The 21,933-nt window shown below is 35.2% G+C and overlaps 1 protein-coding gene across 1 annotated transcript in view; it reads right to left on the bottom strand.

Annotated features, from left to right (window-relative positions):
• Positions 1-1,688: 1,688 nt before the first annotated feature.
• LOC128986442 (phospholipid-transporting ATPase IF-like) overlaps positions 1,689-21,933 on the bottom strand; it is a 30,593-nt gene continuing 10,348 nt past the window's right edge. The window contains exons 13-24 of the mRNA XM_054406820.1: positions 21,631-21,764; positions 20,684-20,787; positions 19,598-19,740; positions 12,583-12,825; positions 11,929-12,071; positions 11,157-11,316; positions 10,009-10,111; positions 8,871-9,040; positions 7,878-8,246; positions 4,349-4,452; positions 3,445-3,580; positions 1,689-1,995 (exon numbers count right to left, since the gene is read on the bottom strand). Of these exons, the coding sequence (XP_054262795.1) occupies positions 1,909-1,995; positions 3,445-3,580; positions 4,349-4,452; positions 7,878-8,246; positions 8,871-9,040; positions 10,009-10,111; positions 11,157-11,316; positions 11,929-12,071; positions 12,583-12,825; positions 19,598-19,740; positions 20,684-20,787; positions 21,631-21,764 (1,896 nt within the window). The 3' untranslated portion in view covers positions 1,689-1,908. The remainder of the gene's footprint in view (positions 1,996-3,444; positions 3,581-4,348; positions 4,453-7,877; positions 8,247-8,870; positions 9,041-10,008; positions 10,112-11,156; positions 11,317-11,928; positions 12,072-12,582; positions 12,826-19,597; positions 19,741-20,683; positions 20,788-21,630; positions 21,765-21,933) is intronic.

Below are 21,933 nucleotides of genomic sequence, written 5' to 3'. Positions count from 1 at the left end.
TTCATCAGGTTATTAAAACACTAACAAAGGTTTTTTTTTAAATTTTGAAATTGTGAAAGAAAAAAGTGCTTGGAATGACTAAGAATGAATATGAAGGCTGTGAATAAAGACTGTCTTTACATTTATAAACAAGCACATCTTATGAGTAATCAATTATTCTGCACATGCTAGATAACAGTTAGTATTTGCACATTAAAATGTCTATCATAAAGACATTCTTTTAAAACAAGTTCACATTTTAAACTCCTTTAAATTTGTGTCGATTCACATTATTAATCTATCTAGAAGACTGAGTTTTTCATGTTTCAGGCCTCGTATGTGATGGGTTTGAACGTTCAATCGTCCAGGGGAACAATCTTGACTGACATTGGTTTTAACTCCAAAGACGATGTCATGTTGTCCAGCCAGGAGCCAGTGTACTCTGGCCTTTTCCAACTTGACCATCATCATTCATCAACGACTATCGACAGTTGAGACCACCACTGATCCAACCGAGATTCCCGATGACTTGGCTCCAAGGACCATTTAAGTGGTGTTGGGGTGGAGATTGTGACAGCATTGAGAGGTCAGCTCGTAACCTACAGTCTAACTGACTAACATGCTGTGTCACTCCTGGAGTGCCTCATTCCTGGCCAGACTAAGGTAAGCAGACCCATGCAAAATATTTGAGATAATTTAATATCAGGCATCCAAAACTAAAAATAATGTCCTTTTCCAATCAAAAGATTTAGAGGGAATGTGTCAAAGAATTGTTTGAAAATCGACCTTTGGAAAGGGAAACAAATGAAATGAAGGGATCGGGATGGAACTGTGTTAGGGCCATCGATATAGAAGTCAGAGTCAATGTACTTGGCCATGAATACCAGATTATCTACATAACTCAAATATTGAAATCAGCTCGATACTGAACATTGAAGACATTATATTACAAGTTTCTGCCAAAACTAAATTTTTTCTTATTATATAACAATGCTAAAGACCTACATACTTTCCATCTGGCTTGTTTGTGACCAAGGTTGTTGTCTGACTTTTGTTTAGTTTCAATTAGTAATTTATCATATAGAGCTGTGCCAACCTGCAAATCTAAGGTAATGTTGGAGAAAAGAATTATGTTCAATTTTGTTCTAAAAGTTTACATAAATATTTAGGCCTAGTTGTCTCGTTTCTGTATTATATCTCTCTTCATCTAATGATCTAGATTATCGAATTAAGTAGATCAGGCACCTTATCTACCTAATTAATGCCATGGATAAAACTTACTTCCTTAGTAGATTTCTAATTCTTATGGAACAGCTTAAGCCAATTTCATTTGTTAGTTCTGTCCGGTGCACTGTAGGGGTTGTGTTTTATTTACAATTTGTGTACTTGTCAGTCATTTAAAACCTCGTTTGGCAAAATAAAACGATCTAATCATAACATATAACCCGCCCCCTAAATATATAACCAAACAGTAAAGCACAAATTATGAAATTAACCCTAAAATAATAGAAACAAAATTTCGTTGACACTAGCGATCAGTGTCACCGGAAATGAACTAGATACGAAAAACGTGATTGAGCCATGCGAACGAGATCATCTTGAAAATTAAGAAGTTAAACGGGGCAAAGCCCGCGGGTTACAGCTAGTACATAAATAAAGTTATAGATGTGTTCATCAGAGAACAGGTGGAAATCAATGAGTCTGAAAAATTATGTGTTTGACTATCACAGTTTTATTGATGTTCCTATAGACTACCCTTAGTTAAAAATCAAACTTATAAAAATATCACATGAGAGAGGTAATGTTTGGTTTACAAAATACAATAGTTACAAATTGCTAATACCTATTTTAGACACAAATCTAAGAACATGATTTACACGTAGTGTAATAAACACAACTTTTGTGACAAAATGTGTGAAATCAAAAATTTCAGGACTTGGATTCTAGAGTCGGCAGCACAAAAACTCCCCTCCTACGACTCGGTAACCAGGAAGGAATCTGAGGTCTTCCAAATTTCTAAAAAAACCAAAAAAACAGGATTAGTGAATCTTTAAAGACCCAGTGTTTCTATTTAAATTCTCTCAGAGTTATAAATTAACCGTCTGTGCTCCAAAAGCCAATATATTGGACACAAGAGTAACATAACCAAACATCCACTTACAATGTATAAGTGACAGTGCAACTTAAGAAAAATACAACTATATCTGACATGTGCTGCAACCTAATAAAGTTTAGAGCTACTAAGCTTGGCTTTGCTCACCAGTTTCGTTAGTGTGATTGACCATAAGTCTGATTAATCTTCGAGCCGTACCTTGGCTAGGAGACAACTCTGTAAATCAAGGGTTCAATCCCACTAGATCTGGTGTCTGTGATTTTTAGAAAGGAATTACGACCTTAAAGGGCAATTTATGAAATAATGGATAGTTTTTGCGCAAGGTTTCTCGTCATGACGAACAATTTAAGTATATGGTTTATGGGGGTGTTACTTGTAGTTTTCTCAAAAGTTCATGGGTACTTTGGGCTAAAATGATCTAATCACAAACAATAACTGGTCTCCTAGTTGAGGGTGTAACATAGAGCACAAGGGCCTAGGTTTTTAGGAATTTTTGAGAGGATAGGCTTACCTAAATGGCAAAGAGTCCAAACTGGCAAAGGAAACACAAAACTTTACATTATATACACAAAACATTAGAAGAAAGAGATTTCTACTGGTCTCCTAGTTATACAGGGTGAGTTTTAATTGTCCCCCCCCCAACTTTTTTCTACATTTTTTCAAATATCAATCCCAGACCACTTCCAAACATTGTTGGGTAGTAAGTACTTCATTTTGACAAGGTGGTCATTTCCGGCCGCCATCTTGGATCCGCCATATTGGATGGAAAATATTTTTTTCAAAAGTAAAGGTGAGGTTGTGACCCATTATTTTGAACTAGATTTTTACCCTGATTACAATGCCACAAACCGTTTTTAAAAATCTTGATCCATCATAAAGTTATGAGGGCTTTTTAAAACTTTATTTTAAGCCCATTGCATGTACTAACTAAGACCATAATCTCAATAATTTATAAATAAAAATACTTTTTAAAAATGCCACGTTTTTAAACGCACTAAAAAGTATAAAATAATTTATAAAATGTTGAGATAATAAATACTTGTAAGATTTAAAACAAAAAAACGTGGGGCGCATGCTGATTTACAATCAACTTCACCTATTGAACTATTATGATCTATTGCATGCGCCCCAAGTTTTTCGTTTTGGTAATCATACAATAAAAAAATAATGGATAACAGCTGTATTTGTTGTTAAGATTTTAAAAATGCAATACTTTTTGTAGTAACTTTGTTAACGAGAGGTTTAATCTCGAGTTCTACCATAGACTAACCAACACAAGTACACTATTCCTTGCTGTGAATTCAATATTGACATTATGCTATCATTTTAGAATAAATTAATTCGATAATTACCTGATTCTGGAATACTTTGATTAAAACATCTGGTATTAAACTGGATGTAACTGTCAGTAGTGATATAAACCAGAAATTGTATGAACTAAGTAGTCGAAAGTACACATAGTAGAGAGACTGCAAAGAATTAGTTACCCTGAAACAAAAGGCAGAGTTTGATGAGTCAAGCGTAAAGGGATGGATCATTTACCGTACCAAGTTTCATATTTGCCTTCTAACCTCATTCTATATTCAGTTGGTTTATAAAAAGTGTTTGCATTATTCTAAGCAAAGAGTATGAACTTTTTAGGCTGCATGAAGTCTAAAAACCCTGTGAACATTCCTATAGAATGGCCTTCATATGGTTATGGGAACCACTAACAAATCTGTAGAATGGAAAGGTATGCCAACTGATAGAAAATTAATTCTTGCTAGTACGACTTGATCTTCAGTTCAACAGGCAGTAAGTTTTGCGTGCAGCTACATTACATAGTAGTAAATACTAAATTGCTAAGTGCCAAAAAGAGGGTGGGCCTAGCTCTGTGGAAGTCCCAGGGCATGTCCCAGACCAGTTGTGTGACTTTTGGGAGGAAACTCAAACTGAAGCAAGTCTCTAATTATAATACACATAAAAGACCCAAAAACAGAACCCTTGTCCTAGAGCAAAATCTATTACTGAGTCCATGATGAGACCACTCCTCATTTATTTATATTAAGTATTACACAGATAATTCTTATATTAAATTATTTTATAACTTCCTCTTATCTCCCCAATATACATAGCATCCCTCTCATATTCGTTATAGCAGTTATTTAATTTACTGTGATGATGCAAAGGTTTTTTTAAGGGATGAATACGCTGTAGGTAGATAGGCCTATCCTTACATAATATATCTCAATATTACAAGAAATATTGACTACTCACATCACAAAACTGTTGTAAACACAACAAAAAACCATAAAAGTGGCTATAGACGAAACTACGGAGATGAGGAAAAGGGATGTCCAGAATGTGCTATGGATCCACAACTGAAACAAAAACATTCCCTTACAACATTTTAGTCTTCATTTGTTGGGTTAAAAGGAGTCTAAGACATAAGTGACCAAAGGAGACAACTAAAATTACAGAACCACTCTTTTTAAGAAACTAAATTTTTAATTGAATAACATTTTGAATTGGCAATGTTACAGCAAGAGATACATAATTAAATTTTATGGATATAGGCTAGGCATATTAGGAATATAAGTGGCAGTTAGCGGAAAGTTTAGGTACAGTCCTAATCATCACTTTTCTTTATGTTTTTTGGGTCGCTGAACACGAATATGAGGTTTGCTGACAGATATTTTGCCCGGAACATTGGTTATTTTGTGAAAAACCTTAAAATTTGGGCACTTTTTTTGGTTTTTCGGGCAAATCTCGGTAAGTATGGGTTTTTGAGAAAATCCTGCTTCGTAAAGTTAAAGATGACAAAATTTACTACAAGTTTCCTATATAATGTTTGTTTCTACGACAAACCGTTTCGCCACTAGAGCACACTAAAAAAGGCCAGAACTACAAAAAATTAAAAACATTGCTAAATGCTGCCGTTTTACATTACGTTTCCATGGAAACAACCCATATTACGATAATTTTAACTATTTATTCTTGATAACAAACTGAAACACACTTAAAAGTATCCCCGAAGCAGCAAACCTGCAGACTAAGCGAATTTCCATATCCCTGATTGGATTTACACTAAAATGTCTCCTTAGAAATATCACATTTATTCCCTATTTAAATAAAAGTTTAACGAGTACTTAGGTTTGCTGCAACAGGGAGGGTAAAAAGGTGTTTTTAGTAAAATGTAATAATTTAGTATGAAATGAATGCATTTTCCAAATTTGATCAAAATATGTTCATAAACAAGCAAACTACAACAGTTTATTAGTCTCCATAAGAATAACATGGGCATTTTAAATTTACAGTTTGGAATTTTCTCTGTCAGAAGGACAAGAAGTGTTTTAGTTCTTCATCAGAATTCTTAGCGTTGCTGATACGTTGAAACAATGTGTTGGGGTTTACGGGTAAGAATTCTCTACTTTCATCGCGTTATTTACTATGGCAAGTGGCTGGACACGGTCTGCTCGGCTGAGTTTGACCTTATCAAAGTTAAAAGTTATCTACAACTCTTTTAATGTATTTCATCCTTTTTTCTCAACCACTATAGCAGTCAACCCTATGGCCAGACACATCTCTGTGCTGAGAAAATAAATGGGTGTTTTGTGGGAACGGGAAATGTTCCAGCAGTCAGTCATACATCTTGGCATAGATTTATCAAGTGTGTTTCAGTTCATTATCATGAATAAATAGTTCAAATTATCGTAACATGGGTTGTTTCCATGGAAACCCAATGTAAAACCTTTGTAAAACGATTAGGGTTTATTTTCATTTTTGGTTTTGCCCAGCATGATCGGACTATGGGAACAGGGATTTATGGAGGGGTTTATGGGGTAAAAATTGGTTTTTCCTATTTTTGACCATATAAACTTAAAATTTAGCGATTTCTTTCCATACCATTTTGTAGAGCTTAAACAAACAAATAGTTTAGTATATTTAAGCGTTGTTATGCGCCTAAAGGTTACGGACAAAATTCCAAAAATCTGTAAATTTAAAATGCCCATGTTATTCTTATGGATACTAAGTAAACTGTTGTAGTTTGCTTGTTTATGTTTATGAACATATTTTGATCAAATTTGGAAAATGCATTCATTTCATACTAAATTATTTCCTTTTTTAAAAAAAAAAACACCTTTTCCTACAGTTACCTAACAATGTACATGTTCTCTCACTGATTTGAGAAAGCAAAGTGGCCAATTCGCTCATCAGTGAGACAATGTTAACATTGTCTCACTCTAATTACTTTGTCTCACTCCAGATTTGCAACGTGAAGGCACGAAATAGTGAGCGCGTAACATGCAGGCAACGTCGTATGCGCGCGAAGTACGTTGGCAGCACTGGCTGTAAATCAGCTGGTCAGCTGTTGTACTGTTGTATTTGTCACTTCACATTAAATGTTATATTAAAAGTTCACTTCTGTGTAAAAATAGGTTATGTTTGAAGAAACATAAGACCAATTTATTTGTTTTATGGTAACTGTAGGAAAAGTATAATGTGCAACTCGAGTTCAAAGTACAATCATAGATAAAACATACTCCCTTAGTAGATTTGTCATCCTTATGGAACAGCTGAAGCCAATTTTATTGTTAGTTCTGTACGTCCAACTGTAGAGGTTATGTTTTGTTTACAATTTGTTTCTTGATATTTCAGTCATTTAAAACATCATTTAACCAAATAAAACTGCATAATCATAAACAATAACTGGTCTTCTAGTCATATAATCAAATAGTAAAGCACAAATTATGAAAATAACCCTAAAATAATAGAAACAAAATTTTGTCTAAACTAGCGATCTGTGTGGACGTACATGAACTAGACACAAAAAACAAGCTTCAAAATGTACAATGGGATGAGGAGTCTACTTGTGTTGATTAGTCTATGGTACAATTGCCTCACTCGAGAAACCATTCCTCACTCGCCTACGGCTCGTGAGTAAGGATTTCTCTCGAGTGAGTCAATTGCTCACTTTTCTCACTAGTTGCACAAATAACTATTTTACCCTCCCTGTTGCAGCAAATCTCGTTAAACATTTATTTAAATAGGGAATAAATGTGATATTTCTAAGGAGACATTTTAGTGTAAATCCAATCAGGGAAATGTAAATTCGCTTAGTCTGCAGGTTTGCTGCGGCGGGGGTATTTTTAAGTGTGTTTCAGTTTGTTATCATGCATAAATAGTTAAAATTATCGTAACATGGGTTGTTTCCATGGAAACGTAATGTAAAACGGCAGCATTTAGCAATGTTTTTAGTTTTTTGTAGTTCTGGCCTTTTTTAGTGTGCTCTAGTGGCGAAACGGTTCGTCGTAGAAACAAACATTATATAGGAAACTTGTAGTAAATTTTGTCATCTTTAACTTTACAAAGCAGTATTTTCTCAAAAACCCATACTTACCGAGATTTGCCCGAAAAACCAAAAAAAGTGCCCAAATTTTAAGGTTTTTCACAAAATAACCAATGTTCCGGGCAAAATATCTGTCAGCAAACCTCATATTCGTGTTCAGCGACCCAAAAAACATAAAGAAAAGTAAAGATTAGGACTGTACCTAAACTTTCTGCTAACTTTCCTAATATGCCTAGACTAATAAGGAAATGACTTAAATTGAGATTCAAACAGATAAAAAAAAATAAAAAAATCCAAAACATTAAATACAATAATGGTTCTCTCCATTTATTCAGTTTAAAATCGTGGTTGGTTAAAAAGGTGACCTTTTTAAACTGATTCTCTGGCTTTACTAAGTTTAGACATTTGTTTATTGCAACCATACAATACTTTTAACATAATTATTTGTGTGTGTACCTTGAGATTGACAACAAGTACTATGTTGTGGAGCACAGTGGTGCCAAAGGCCACCAGGTCCATGGTAGTGTTGTCTGCGAGTATCACAGGGTTGGTTGTTACCAGCAGAGCCGGCACAAAGTACACAACAACCGAATGCCACACTCCCACAACCATCCACTGAGCAAACTGAGGCCACGACATGAGACGGTTGCCTCTCTGTCGCTTGTACAGGTGAGGTGCGGAGAGCAGCATGGAGGACGGGTAGTTTTGCTCCAGCAGTGCGTAAATGTTGATGGGAGCGGCTGTGAAGATTGTGTTGTACAAGACGAGGAACACACTGAGGTAGAGTGGCTGCGGCGACAAGCCATTCAGTAGAGAGAAGTACAACTGCAACCATACAGGAATTGTTATTTCTAACCGGCCTACAAACAGCGACTGCTCGGTCAACAAACATTCGCCCTAGAGTGTTTTTTTAATTTTTGCATTTTTCAAAATCGCGCCCGGATATCGGAGGGTCCGGATATGGGAGATCCGGATAAGAGAGGGTTTACTGTAATCCACATTCTAAGTGCTGACCTTTGTATTCAGGAACAAACCTTTTTTTATTTATTTTGTGTTTACTAACTTAAATTTAAACTTAAAAAAAAATACTTTAAGTAAAAATAAAACAGAACACTGAACTGGTACTAAGGAAAAAGTATCATAATCTAATAACTTCAGATTTTGAGTTCTCAGCAAGGCACTCATTACCAACAGATTTTAAACCTCAAAATCATAATCATTAAAACTTTTCCCAATTAAGTTATTTCCATTCTAAAAATTCTCATTCATTGATTTTTGTATATTCTAATAATGTGAGTTTATTTTGTTTTTAGATAAATAATTGGGTGTCCAAACCAAAATAAGACAACACAATTCTACTCTGTACATTATGAATACTATACATAATGTATTTCCTAAAAAATGCAAATACAAAAATAAAATTAGCGTTTATTATTGATGTTGCCTTACTTGTGGAGTAATGAAGACAATGTTCTTATAGAAAAAGTATTGCACCATTGTAGCTGCTCGCAAGTAGTACCATTGGCCGTGGACAAGCATGGCTCGACTGAGACAGTGGAACTTGGCAAAGGCAAAGTCAGAGCACCGCACTGCCTGGCGACCTTCTTTTCCAATGATACCTGTTGAGAAAACTCAATTAGACTAAAACGTATTTGTTGTTATTATCCATAACCAAGGCTTTATTACAGTTCCAGACATTTTTCTTACTACATAGTAGAGTTTTACTATGCGACCTTAACTCACAACTCCTTTAGAAAAATTTTAAACATTGATAAATTTTCAAATTAGGTAAGTGTTTTATAACTACACTGAACGATAACAGATAAATCAATAAGATTTGGTAGATCAAAATGACGCCTAAAAATCTACTTTTTGAAGGAACTTCCAGTTTTCTGTCATATGATAGGGATGTACCGCAAGGAGTCAGAAGGAAGTCTTAATTGTAAGCATAGGTTGATATGCACATCAATTTAAAGGTCTTTTGTTAGTAATGAACAATGCCGCAAACCCGAACTCAAACAGAAATTGGAGTCAAAAATGAAAGGTGTTCAAAGAGTCTTGAATTTGCGATGCTTACTATACGCTACCTCCTCAGGTAGAAGTCAGGCCCGTAAGTCATAAGAAAATAAATAACGTTAGCATAGGTCAATATGCACATCAAATTACTGTAAAGGTGTTTATTAGTAGAATACAATGCCGCAAATTTGAGCTAAAAAAAAACTGAGTAAAAAATGGCTGCCATCCAAAAATATTTTTTAAATGCCATTTTTGACTCAGTTTTTTTTTTTAGCTCAAATTTGCTGGATTGGATTCTACTAATAAAGACCTTTAATTTGATGTGCATTATCGACATATGCTTACATTTAAAATTTCCTTCTGACTCATTGCAACCCCATGATATGACAGAAAACTGATAGTTCTTACAAAAAATAGATTTTAAGGTGTCATGTTGATGTAATAATGTAGCAAATCTTATTGGTATAGCTGTTATCGTTCAGGGCATATTAACCCCGTGCAGGACTTTATGTACACCCTGTACATAGTTAACTAACAAATGCCAAATAATGATCACATTCTGAGTACTCACCAAATCCAACGTTGGCCTCTTGTATCATGGACACGTCGTTGGCACCATCACCCACTGCGGCCACCACGGGTCTCCCTTGCGACCTCTTCACCATCCTCACCATCTGATATTAACAAATAGTAAATATGTTTATTATAGATAATAATCTACTTACGTAAGCCAGTAGGTGTCAATTGTTGTTGATATTATTCATGCTGTACATTTTTCAAACCTAACACGGCTCATTTTCAGCAGCATTCTTGTATGTAAATTTTTTTTCACATCGAGAGATGATTGTCGACTATTTACAGGAACCACACACACATAGAAATAAACATAGAATGTTTTAGCATGCTATTTACACATATTTGCAATAATGTTATAAACGCTCGATTAGATTAAACTTTACCGGGCGACATTTGTAAGCCGTGTTAGGCATACATAATAATCAGATTTTTATCTATAGTAAACATATTAAAGGTGTCAAGGCTGATCAATTTGACATCAAATAGTAAATAATTAACATGAACGTTATTTTAACATTGTATTAGTTGTGTGTTGGTTCACATGAGCAGGTGGTAGAACATTTCCCCTAGAGTAACCATTACCCTTCCTCCAAAACCATGTGAATCAGGCCAGTTTAAAGCTTACATGTTATCAACAGGAAGAGTTCACGGATTGTAATTGGAGGACTATACTCTATGCAACAGATCCAAGTAAAATAGAATACAAATCTGTTTGGTACAAAAGACATCAATGAGACTAAAAACGTATACTAGTAATATTAAAAGCGTGAAAAATGTAGTGTTAATACTCAATAGAGGAGGGACAGATGCTAGTAGCTGCTTTGCTTGTTAGATAAGTTCCTAGCTCAAATAGTAGCATGCTACTTTCTGTGTAGTGGAGCCAGCAGTGCCGTTACTTTGAGACCTTATTGACACTTACATTTCTAAAAGCTGCATTATGTTAGAGCTGTGATATGTCAATTACTATTATTTTATGATTGCTCTGGCTCATGTGAGTCTTTTTTAGTTCAAAGTTTGATGGAAAATAAATCAGAAGAAATCTTTCACAGTTGACATGCAGATTAGAATGTATATCAGTGAATGCAGCCCCAAACCATGTTGTAGTAACACCACAACACATTACAGTAGTTGAAGAAGACTAACCTCAGCCTTCTGTCTAGGTGAGAGTCTGCAGCCCAACACACTGGTGCAGTCAAGGGCTACTTGTTGTAGCAACATCGGGGCATGTGTCAGTGCTACCATCACTGTGGGGCCGTCCAGTACCAGGCCGTACTGAGCCAGTGGTTCTCTAGCCATGCGGTCCCTGTAAACCAACCTCAACTATAGCAACATTTCACCTTACGACAGTGCTGTGTATCCAATAAACTATAGTGACCCTACTCATTAACTAGAATCGAAGGAAGTTAGCAGAGTGTGTATACATTATACATTTTTCTGTGTTGTGTGTTGTGGCTGGAATTATTAAATTTACCTCACAGTAAATAAGTTTGTTACTTTTCTGACTTTTATTTTATGCTTCTTTGTCCATCCAAAGCTTTTTGTCTTCTGACTGAGTGTTCTTCCACAACCTTAAAGTTGGGGGGAGTCCACTAAATAATATAATTTTATTTCCGCCACGGTTTTCTTATAACCTTATCTTATCATATTTTTCTCTTGAATATTATTTACCATAGTCATTTCATTTATGTTACTCATGGCATAATATTTAAATAACATAAAAATGTAACGGAAATTAATCGTAGCAAAATCAATTCTTTCAAATACATGTAGTACGTGCATTGATTCTCCTGTATTAAAAGAGAATGGCACTTGTGAAAATAGCACCAAAAGGGAAGTCCTTAAGTGTTTAAAGCCTCAATGTGTGTAAAGTGGCTGTAAAAGACTGCTAAACAATCTTTTAATATTAAACACTCACGCAACATCTCTAAGAGCACTGACACAATCAATTTCATTGCTGATGTTTATGAGGTCCAACTCCTGGGTGCCGAGCTTGAAGTGGCCACAAGAATAAGCAACATTCAGAGCAGTCTCTACCTTGTCCCCGGTCAGCACCCACACCTTCAACAAAACATTTACCATCAAGAAACCAAAGAGTGTTGTGCAAAAAAATATTGTTTTAATACAAAATACCGGTACTCTTAAAAAAATAACATTAAATTTTCTTCCTCTGAAAAAATTCTTTGCTTTACACGACAATGAATAGGGAGTTGAATATGATCAGGTGAGATGTAAAACATATAATATGTAGGAAAAAGTAGATCTCCAATACCAAAATTTCTCCTTATACGTAGGTGAACCTAATTCTTCAGGTGGACTTCAAAACAGCAAGACAGAATATTATCACATGTCAAATTTCATAGAGGCCCTGCTCAAATCACTGCAGTACCCATGTCCCAGAAGAAATAGATATGAGAGTGACACATGATTTGTGTTCACAAGAGATTGAATACTTACCTAATTAAACAACTTTTACTTAACTTATTATTAATCTTTAATTTATCTGAAACAATCAAAACATTTTACATTTGTGGACCCCTCACAGTAAACTACACAGGGTGTAAGCCTATACCTTGATGCCAGCAGTCTTGAGCAGCTCTAAAGTCTCTGGTACGTTGTCCTGAAGTCTGTCCTCCACAGCTGTTGCCCCCTGTAGATGTAGACACTGCTCCAGGCCAGCGAAGGCCTCGGTCAGTAACCTCTCCCTCTGCTCAGTGTCTATCACACTGCGGGCGTTACGCAGAATGCGTGCCAGGCTCTGGTATTCTGCGCCATCCAGTCTGCGCATGCCAAACACCAGTGTGCGAAGACCTCTCTGGAACACATAGCCACTACTTAGCTTCGTACACTTCTTGGAATACATATTTGAATTACTGCTTACTTACTTATTTACTGCTGTGGCCACTGGTACCCTAGATGGTACTTGGCCTCCCCAACACACTGCCTCCATAGGTCTCTGCTTCTTGCATCTTCCTTCCTTCTCCCTAGCTTCCTCAGGTCTTTCTCCACTTGGTCGAACCATCTAAGTTTCGGTCTTCCAAGGGGTCTTCTACCTTCTGGGTTATTCCTCAAGATGTTCTTTGATAGGGAGTTGTCATCTTTTCTTAGAATATGCCCTGCCCATCTCAGTCTTCTGCTCCGTACCTCAGCGACAATATCCGGATCCTTAAATAATTCTCTAAGTTCCCAATTATGTCTCGATCTCCATTTTCCATCCTCAAAAATCGGTCCGTACACTTTCCTCAAAATCTTGTTCTCAAATACAATAGCTTTCCTTTCTGATTTCTTGCTTAAGATCCAATTTTCTGAACCATACAGGAGAACTGGTCTGATGATTGTCTTATAAATCCTGAGTTTGGTGGTGTGGGATATTATTTTTGAAGTCAGTAACTTGTGACAGGCCGAAAAACTTTTTTGTGCTAGGTTTAATCTATTTTGAATTTCTAGCTCTTCATCATTATCACTGGTGAGGATGACTCCCAAATACTTGAAATTTGTTACTTTTTTAAATTTATACTTTTCAATTTCAATGTAGTTGTTATTTTGGTATCTTGGTTGGTCATCATCTTGTTTTCTTCCACATGTCATAAACTTGGTTTTCTCTTCATTTATGTATAGCCCCATTTTTCTTGTATGTTCAATAAGCATTTTTGTTACATCTTTCATTTCTTCTATATTATGTGTAATTAATACTATGTCATCTGCAAAAGCTAGCAAGTTTATGTTTGTTCCTATCTTAATCCCTACTTCTGTTTTTCTTATCTCCTGAAGAGCTGTTTCTATGGCTAAATTGAACAGCAATGGAGATACCCCGTCTCCCTGCCTCACACCCGTGTTCACCTCAAAGTCTTCCGATACGTCTCCATTTACTCTAACTTTGCACTTAGAACCTAAAACACTCAATTTTGCTAGTTCTATAAGTTTTCTTGGTATACCTAGATGCTCCATGTTTATCCACAACTTCTTCCTATTTATGGAGTCATAAGCCTTTGAAAAATCAATGAAGAGGCAACAGAATGATTTGTTGAATTCATAATACTTTGCTATCGACTCTTTAAGAATGTAGATTTGATCCGTCGTTGATCTGCCTCTGCTGAATCCTGCTTGATGCTCTCCAACAATATCTGTTGAGTATTCCTCTAGTCTTCTCTGAACTATTTTGGAAAGTATTTTGTAGGTGACATTTAGGAGAGATATGCCTCTGTAGTTATTGCAGTCTTTTTTGTCTCCTTTTTTGTGAATTGGTACAACTAGGGCTTCCTTCCATTCCTTGGGTATTGTTTCTTCTCTCCAGGCCTTGAGTATTAGTTTGTGGATTCTTTCTGCTAGACAAAAGCCACCTGCTTTTAAAATCTCTGCAGTTATACCATCCTCTCCTGGGGCTTTATTATTTTTTAAGCTCTTGATTGCTTCTTCTATTTCTAGTGTGGGTGGTTCTGGAATCCAGGGGTGTACGGTCTGATAGACATCTTCCTGTTTTTCCTCTTCCTACTGCAGATCACCATTTAGTAGCTCTTTAAAATATTCTCGCCAAACTCTCAGTCCGTCTTCCTTTTGGATTACAACTTGTCCCATTTTATTTTTGATCCCCACAGGTGAAGGTGTGTATCCTTTTTTGAAAAATCTTAATGCACGATAAAATTCTCTTGAGTTGTTTGCTGTTCGATCTTGTTCTGCTCTTTCCAGAATATTATTGATCCATTCTCGTTTTTTCTTTCTTAATAGTTTAACTGTTTCCTTGCTTTGCTCTTGGTAGCTATCTCGATCTATATCTTGTTTGTTTCTTAGCCAAATTCCCTTTGCTTGTCTTCTTTTTAAAACTGCCTCTTTGCATTCTTCATCAAACCAAGGTTTATTGTTTTTTCTTTCTTTTTTGCCACAAACTTCTTTAGTACATTCTCGTACGGTCTTCTTTATATTTTCCCATCTCTTTTCTATTGAGTCCTCCACTTCTGCCTCTTGCTCCACTGTGTCTAAGGCTTGGAAACGGCTTGACAATTTAAGCTTAAATTCGGTCCGGATTCTTTTATCTCTAAGTCTATCAATATCTATATTTTCTACTGATGGTACTCCTTTCCTCTTCTCTATTTGTATTCTTTGGTATAATTTGACTAGAACTAGGCTGTGGTCTGACCCACACTCTGCTTTTCTTATGCTACGTACGTTTTGTACATGACTAGAATGTCTACAGTCTATTAATATGTGATCTATTTGATTTTTTACCTGACCATTTGGTGAGATCCATGTAATTTTGTGGATGTCTTTTCTCGGGAAATATGTGCTCATAACTTTCAGGTTGCAAGCAGTAGCTAGGCTTAGTAGCCTTACTCCATTATCATTGCTATCTGTGTGTAAACTATTTAGTCCTGCAACTTCCTTCCATATCTGTTCTCTGCCTATCTTTGCGTTAAAATCTCCCATCAGTAATTTTGTGTCATATCCTGGTAACTTTCCCCACTCCTCCTCTAACAGCTCATAAAAAGCGTCTTTGACGTCATCGTCTGTGTCCTCTGTAGGAGCGTAGGCACTCATTATTGATATATTCTTGAATCTACCTTTAAACCTAATATTGCACAGTCTCTCGCCTAGGGCTTCAAAACTTATCACAGCACTTGCTATCTTTTTGCTTACAGCAAAGCCTACTCCTCTTTGGTACCTTCCTTCATCATTTCCACTGTAGTAGATTACATAGTCTTTGGTGTTCAGCTTTCCTGCCAACGGCCAACGAGTTTCTTGTAGTGCCACCAAATCCATTTTATATATACTAAGTTCTTCTGAGAGAATGTCGATTGCGCCGGGTACTACTAATGTTCTTGTATTCCATGTGCCTAATCTCATTGTCATTTTTGATCGCCAGTGTCGATTCCTTTTATTCCGTCCATTCTCCGAGGCTTTGTGTTGGTGTTTCTGAACTTTGTTGTTTTCCGAGGTGAGTTGTTGGCCCGACGCTCAACCCCCACATACCCTTGGAGGACCGGGTTCGGGTTGTCTGACTTTAGCCTACCTTATCAGCGCCAAGCCCGCCGAAAAGGCGTTTCCCCCCCTACATATTTGAATTAGGAAAACTAAAATCTCAAGCAATAATCTGTTATGTTTTTAGTGAATTTCCCATATAGGGAATAAGCTATTACCGTAGTACTCCTAGTAAGACCTGGACCTGGGACCGATTTACTTTTTCGTTTTGAGGTCCCTAGAGGCCAAAAACACTACCCGTTCAAATTCATATATATATATCCGTTAGCACGATAACTCAAGAAAAAATGATCCGATTTTGATTAAATTTGGTATAAACCTGTAAACCTACATTAATTCAAATTAGTTCGCGAACCAGCATGATCAGACTATGGGAACTATGGGGGTTTTATGGCCCAAAAAAAAAAAAAAAATTAGCAATTTTTTCCAAACCGTTTTGTAGAGCTTAAAAAATTAATTTAGTATAATTAAGCGTTATTATGCGCCTAATGGTTACGGAGAAATTTTCAAAAAACTGTTAATCTAAAATTCCCATGTTATTCTTATGGAGAAGTAAACTGTTGTAGTTTGGTTGTTTATGAACATACTTTGATGAAATTTGGAAAATGCATTAATTTTTTACTAAGCTATTAACATTTTACAAAAAAAATTTTACCCTTCCGTGATGCAGCAAACCTAAGTACTCGTTAACCCTCTATCTGGCGCTGGTCGATTTTCGACCACTAAAACGTGAGTTCTCAGTGGCGCTGGTCGATTATAGACCAAGATGACATGGGTCGGGTTTTTCTATTATTAAAATATGAAAACAGTTTTAAAACGCAATAAATCTTATACCATTAGAAAGATGAGATTCTGAGGATTCATTTTCATGCATAAAACATTATTGAGTGGGTATTATGTAGCGAGAAACGGTAGTTTGAAAAACTAGAGAGTTCAAAATAGATTTTGGCGGTGGAAAGTTTTGGCATAGACTAAGCAACACAAGTAGACTCCTCATCCCATTGTAAATTTTGAAGCTTGTTTTTTGCGTCTAGTTCATGTACGTCCACACTGATCGCTAGTGTAGACAACATTTAGTTTCTATTATTTTAGGGTTATTTTCATGATTTGTGCTTTTCTATTTGGTTATATAACTAGGAGACTAGTTATTGTTTATGATTATATTGTTTTATTAGGTTAAACGAGGTTTTAAATGACTGCAATAACAAGAAACAAATTGTAAACAAAACATAACCTTTTATAGTTGGATGTACAGAACTAACAATAAAATTGGCTTCAGCTGTTCCATTAGGATGACTAATCTACTAAGGGAGTATGTTTTATCTATGGTTTTGGTCACCTGACTACAAAAACAGCTGTTTTTGGTGATTGTCAATTAAATTGTATACAATATTAGTACATATTCTGAAACTACAATAAATTCCCTACAATTCCCTGTGAATCTATAAGGTTGATTGTAAAAATTTTATTTGTTTTTAAAAATGTCATAAATATTATGTTTTTGTAAAAAAATCTTCAAAATTTTACATTCCGACGTAAATTTCTCCGACATTTTAGAATTCAACTAAATATAACTATATATTTTCAGAAAGATCTTTTTATTATTGTACAGTATCATTTCATTTTTTTTATGCATTCTATTATTTCCTACGTGACAAAAAGAAATTTGGTAGTTTTTCAAAAAAGAAAATATGTATGAAGAATTTATTTTTCTATAATTTTATTTTTATGAGTATTTAAAAAACATTGATATTTCTACGTATAGTCCAGTCAAGGAATGAGGTGTAGAGTGCGTGAGCAGGTAACTAAGCGATTTTTCAGAAACTTGTTCAGGGGGCTTAGGGTGTTAACATACCAAAAGTCCTGACTCCTAGGTGGTGAGCCAGGGGGTGGAGGGGGGAAAAAGGGGGGGGAGAACGGTACGCATTTTGGGTTTTTTGATTATATCTTGAAAACTATCAACTTTTTGTATACTATAGTAAATTATAAAATTGAAGAAGATTAAATTTTCTACAAGAAAAGTATATAATGTGTTTATTTTGGTTCAACAGATTACGAGTTATAACTTATTTAATTGATATCTTATTAAAATACTCCTTCCATAAGAAATACATGTAAATTAGTATGCGAAATGGGGCGAATCCTAACCGCCCAAAGGAAATATAAATGATATTCTGTAAATATTGACAAAATTTCCAGTAATTTGACACTTTAATCATTAAAATTGATCCAAAATTAAGGCGAGGGCGAGGTAACAAAATGTCGAGTTTTGGTGTTTTTTTATTGGAAATATAAAAAAAAACCTTAAATCATCCCATTTTTAAACGCTCACCCTCGCTTTAATTTTTGACAAAATTCCATGATTTAAGTGTCAAATTACTGGAAATTTGGTCAAGATTTCCAGAAGATCAGTTATATTTCCTTTGGGCGGATAGGATTCGCCCCATTTCGCATACTAATTTACATGTATTTCTTATGGAAGGAGTATTTTAATAAGATATCAATTAAATAAGTTATAACTCGTAATCTGTTGAACCAAAATAAACACATTATATACTTTTCTTGTAGAAAATTTAATCTTCTTCAATTTTATAATTTACTATAGTATACAAAAAGTTGATAGTTTTCGAGATATAATCAAAAAACCCAAAATGCGTACCTTTCCCCCCCTTTTTCCCCCCCTCCACCCCCTGGCTCACCACCTAGGAGTCAGGACTTTTGGTATGTTAACACCCTAAGCCCCCTGAACAAGTTTCTGAAGGAATCGCTTAGTTACCTGCTCACGCACTCTACACCTACTTTTGGATCATTCATTGACTGGACTAGTAGGGAATCATATTTTACACAAACTTTACATTTAGATAAAATGTGTAAACAATTATTTTGTGGTTTTCTTGTGGGTTGCTTTTAAAATTTCTAATTTGCATAATCCAAAAATTTGCAAACCTTTTGCTACTACGCCTAAACGCATTGCTAGAAAAAGAATATATTTATATTATTATATTCTAAATTCATCACTGAAATAGAAAATATATATATGTGTGTACTTATATTCACAAATAAATGTTCTGTGGCAAAATATATGATACCACTACAAAAGCGCCAAAATATACCCGCCACTGGTGAATAAAATGACCGCCAGATCTAGGGTTAAACTTATTCTAGGCCTATTTAAATAGGGAATAAAAAATGTGATATTTTTAAGGAGACGTTTTGGTGTAAATCCAATCAGGCAAATGGAAATTTGCTTAGTGTGCAGGTTTGCTGCGGCGGGGGTATTTCTATATATAAAATAAAGAATAAACCTGTCAATGTCACCATTTACGAATACATATAGATAAATACACAATTGAAATAATTGATTAGTATTATACACAAGAGTGCTCAACTATTTTACTTGCACACTAAAGAAATTTAAAAGGTAATTTCTCACAATGTCCAAGACAAACAAATAGTCTAATAACGTCCAAAACCAATATGATAAGTAGTGTCATTAAGTTCAGACAAACTTAGGATTATTATAATCATAATGTCTACAGTAAAACTAAATTGAAAAACTCATATTTATAGTTTTGAAATCAAGTTAGCCTATATCAGTTGAATAAGAAATGTACCAGTGAAAAGTCTGTGTAGTGTCTGATAGTTTCCTTTATGGGACCAGTCTTCATGAGGGGCATCATAGAGGTCTCGGCACCTTTACTGTAGAGCCACACTTGATCCACTGAGTCCGACACTACTACTGACATCCTCTTACGATCTGAAACACAACTATCACACAAAACTGCAAGACAAAGATTCATTACTCAGCTAAAAACGAATATACTGTTCAACAAAGTAACTGAACACACTTATTCCACCATGAAAACAATGAGTTTTTAAAGTACGTAAGTTATTATTTTTTTTACGCCTTCCTATGAAACTAATGCATTCCCCCCCAACCTCAACCTATTAGTAATCCATCAGACCATCACTATATCAAAGTCAGTTATTACTAAATGTTTTTTGCTTCAAATTTTGAGGAAGGTCATGCTGAAACAATATAAATGTTTTTCTTCTTGCTTCAAATTACATTTGAGCCTTCAGTTGCTATTGGAGGACATAGGTTGAAATAATTCAAAGCATAATTCTTATCCATTTTCCATAACTAGTGCGTAAAAAAACTACAACATATGACTGTGACTGTGTCTATAACCATTTATTTTCTTGGGCGTACATTCATAATAAATTGATATACCTGTTCAAGTGTTCATAGAAAAAATTATTCATATAGTGCGAAAATTACTCATAGTGCGATAGCAAGCCGTGTTTATAATCGAGTTAAGACACACGTTTAAAACAAAACCAATGATTACAGCAATCAAAATAACAATACTTTGAATTTATCAACAGTTTCGGGGTTTAAAACAGGAATTTTTTTTCCACAAGAAGTGGACAACAGATCAAAGAGTATTGTTTAAACATTTGAGGTTAACATATTTGTTGACAACTCATGGTCAAAACCTTGTTTGCGACAAACTTCTGTGTGAACGTGGATTAAAACATTTATAATATAAAACTTAAATTTTCAATTAACCTTAGATTTGATTGATTGAATTAAAGAAATAAATTTTCCGGTAATTAATCAACGTTGAGAGACAACAGGCTACATTGCAAGTCACAAACTTTAGGCTAATTATGACAAGATGCTTTAAAAGACGAACCTGAGGTAAACTCCAGGGTTTGTAGTTTCTTGTAATTCCTGACTCGACCTCTGACAGAGACAGACATCAGTCCAGCCGAGGTGCCGAGGTAGACCACTCCACACCTGCGACATTGTGGCAAATATAACTTTGTTTATAGCGTTTTTTAAAGTTCTAATATTGATTTAGTTTCGGTTTCAAGCAAATTTTTGTTCAACAGAAGGCACAAAGAATATTCTTAGAAAAATAATTGCTTCTTATTTCATTTATTGGATTTCGTTAGAAACATTGTTTTTTAGGAATTTCCTAGGTTTGTTCTCAAACATTCAACTATAATCTTAATTAAAACAAATTATGACTCAGCCAACACTTTTCAACTAATGCTAATGATTTAGGTAAAACATTAGTTGTTTTAACTGAAAGTTATAACAGAGGAAATTAAAAAACTGAAAGTTGTTTCTTTAAAATGTTTTATTGAGATAAGCTTTTTGAGGAAAGGATGGTATCTGCACTTAAATGTTTTTACGTATCCATAAAAATCAACATACTGTAACTTAATTTTTTTAATATCCAATCCATAGTAAGCTAGTAAACCAAAACATACACTTGAATTGAAGCAGTGGATGAAATAAAACACTGGTGGAAGTGGAATATGGAATTGCTTTTGAGAATCCTGCCAGATGTTTGATATTGTTTGGGTTTATAGCAAATTTTGGGACCCGTCCATCCCTATTACCTATACATACGATTAAATTTGATCAAAAACACTTATTCCCTCCCTGTAGGAGCAAACCTAAGTACTAGTTCAATCTAATGTTACTTAAATAGGGGAAAACTATAACTTGTTTCAGACAAATTGAAATTGGCTTGGTCTGCAGGTTTGCTTCAGGGTATTTATTCTGTGCAATGTATGTATCAGTCACTAGAGAGAGGTTTGTGGGTAGGTTGTTATTAACGAGTTGATATACCTTGCGGCAGCCTCAACAAGGGCCTTCTCATCAGGACTAGAGGCCTGGTACTGCGGACAGTCAACTGTCGTCTGCTCCAGAGTCTGCACAGTGTGACACAGTGCCATGGCTAGCAGAAACTGCTCCACTTCTGGCTGAAACAGCAACAGTGCTAGCAAATACATGAGCACATGCTTGTGTACACAAACTATTCAGCCTCTCAATATTTGAAAAATGTCATTCATAACAATTTTATAATTGATTGCCATTCACAAAATTGTCCTATGAAGAACCACAAATCACAATAAAAGCAATTTGCACAGC

The sequence above is a fragment of the Macrosteles quadrilineatus genome, unplaced genomic scaffold (genome assembly GCF_028750875.1).
Source record: "Macrosteles quadrilineatus isolate MER2022 unplaced genomic scaffold, UCM_ALF_1.0 Scaffold_1__1_contigs__length_201487025, whole genome shotgun sequence".
In the NCBI taxonomy this organism is placed as follows: domain Eukaryota; kingdom Metazoa; phylum Arthropoda; class Insecta; order Hemiptera; family Cicadellidae; genus Macrosteles; species Macrosteles quadrilineatus.
This window is presented reverse-complemented; position numbering and strand designations above follow the sequence as displayed.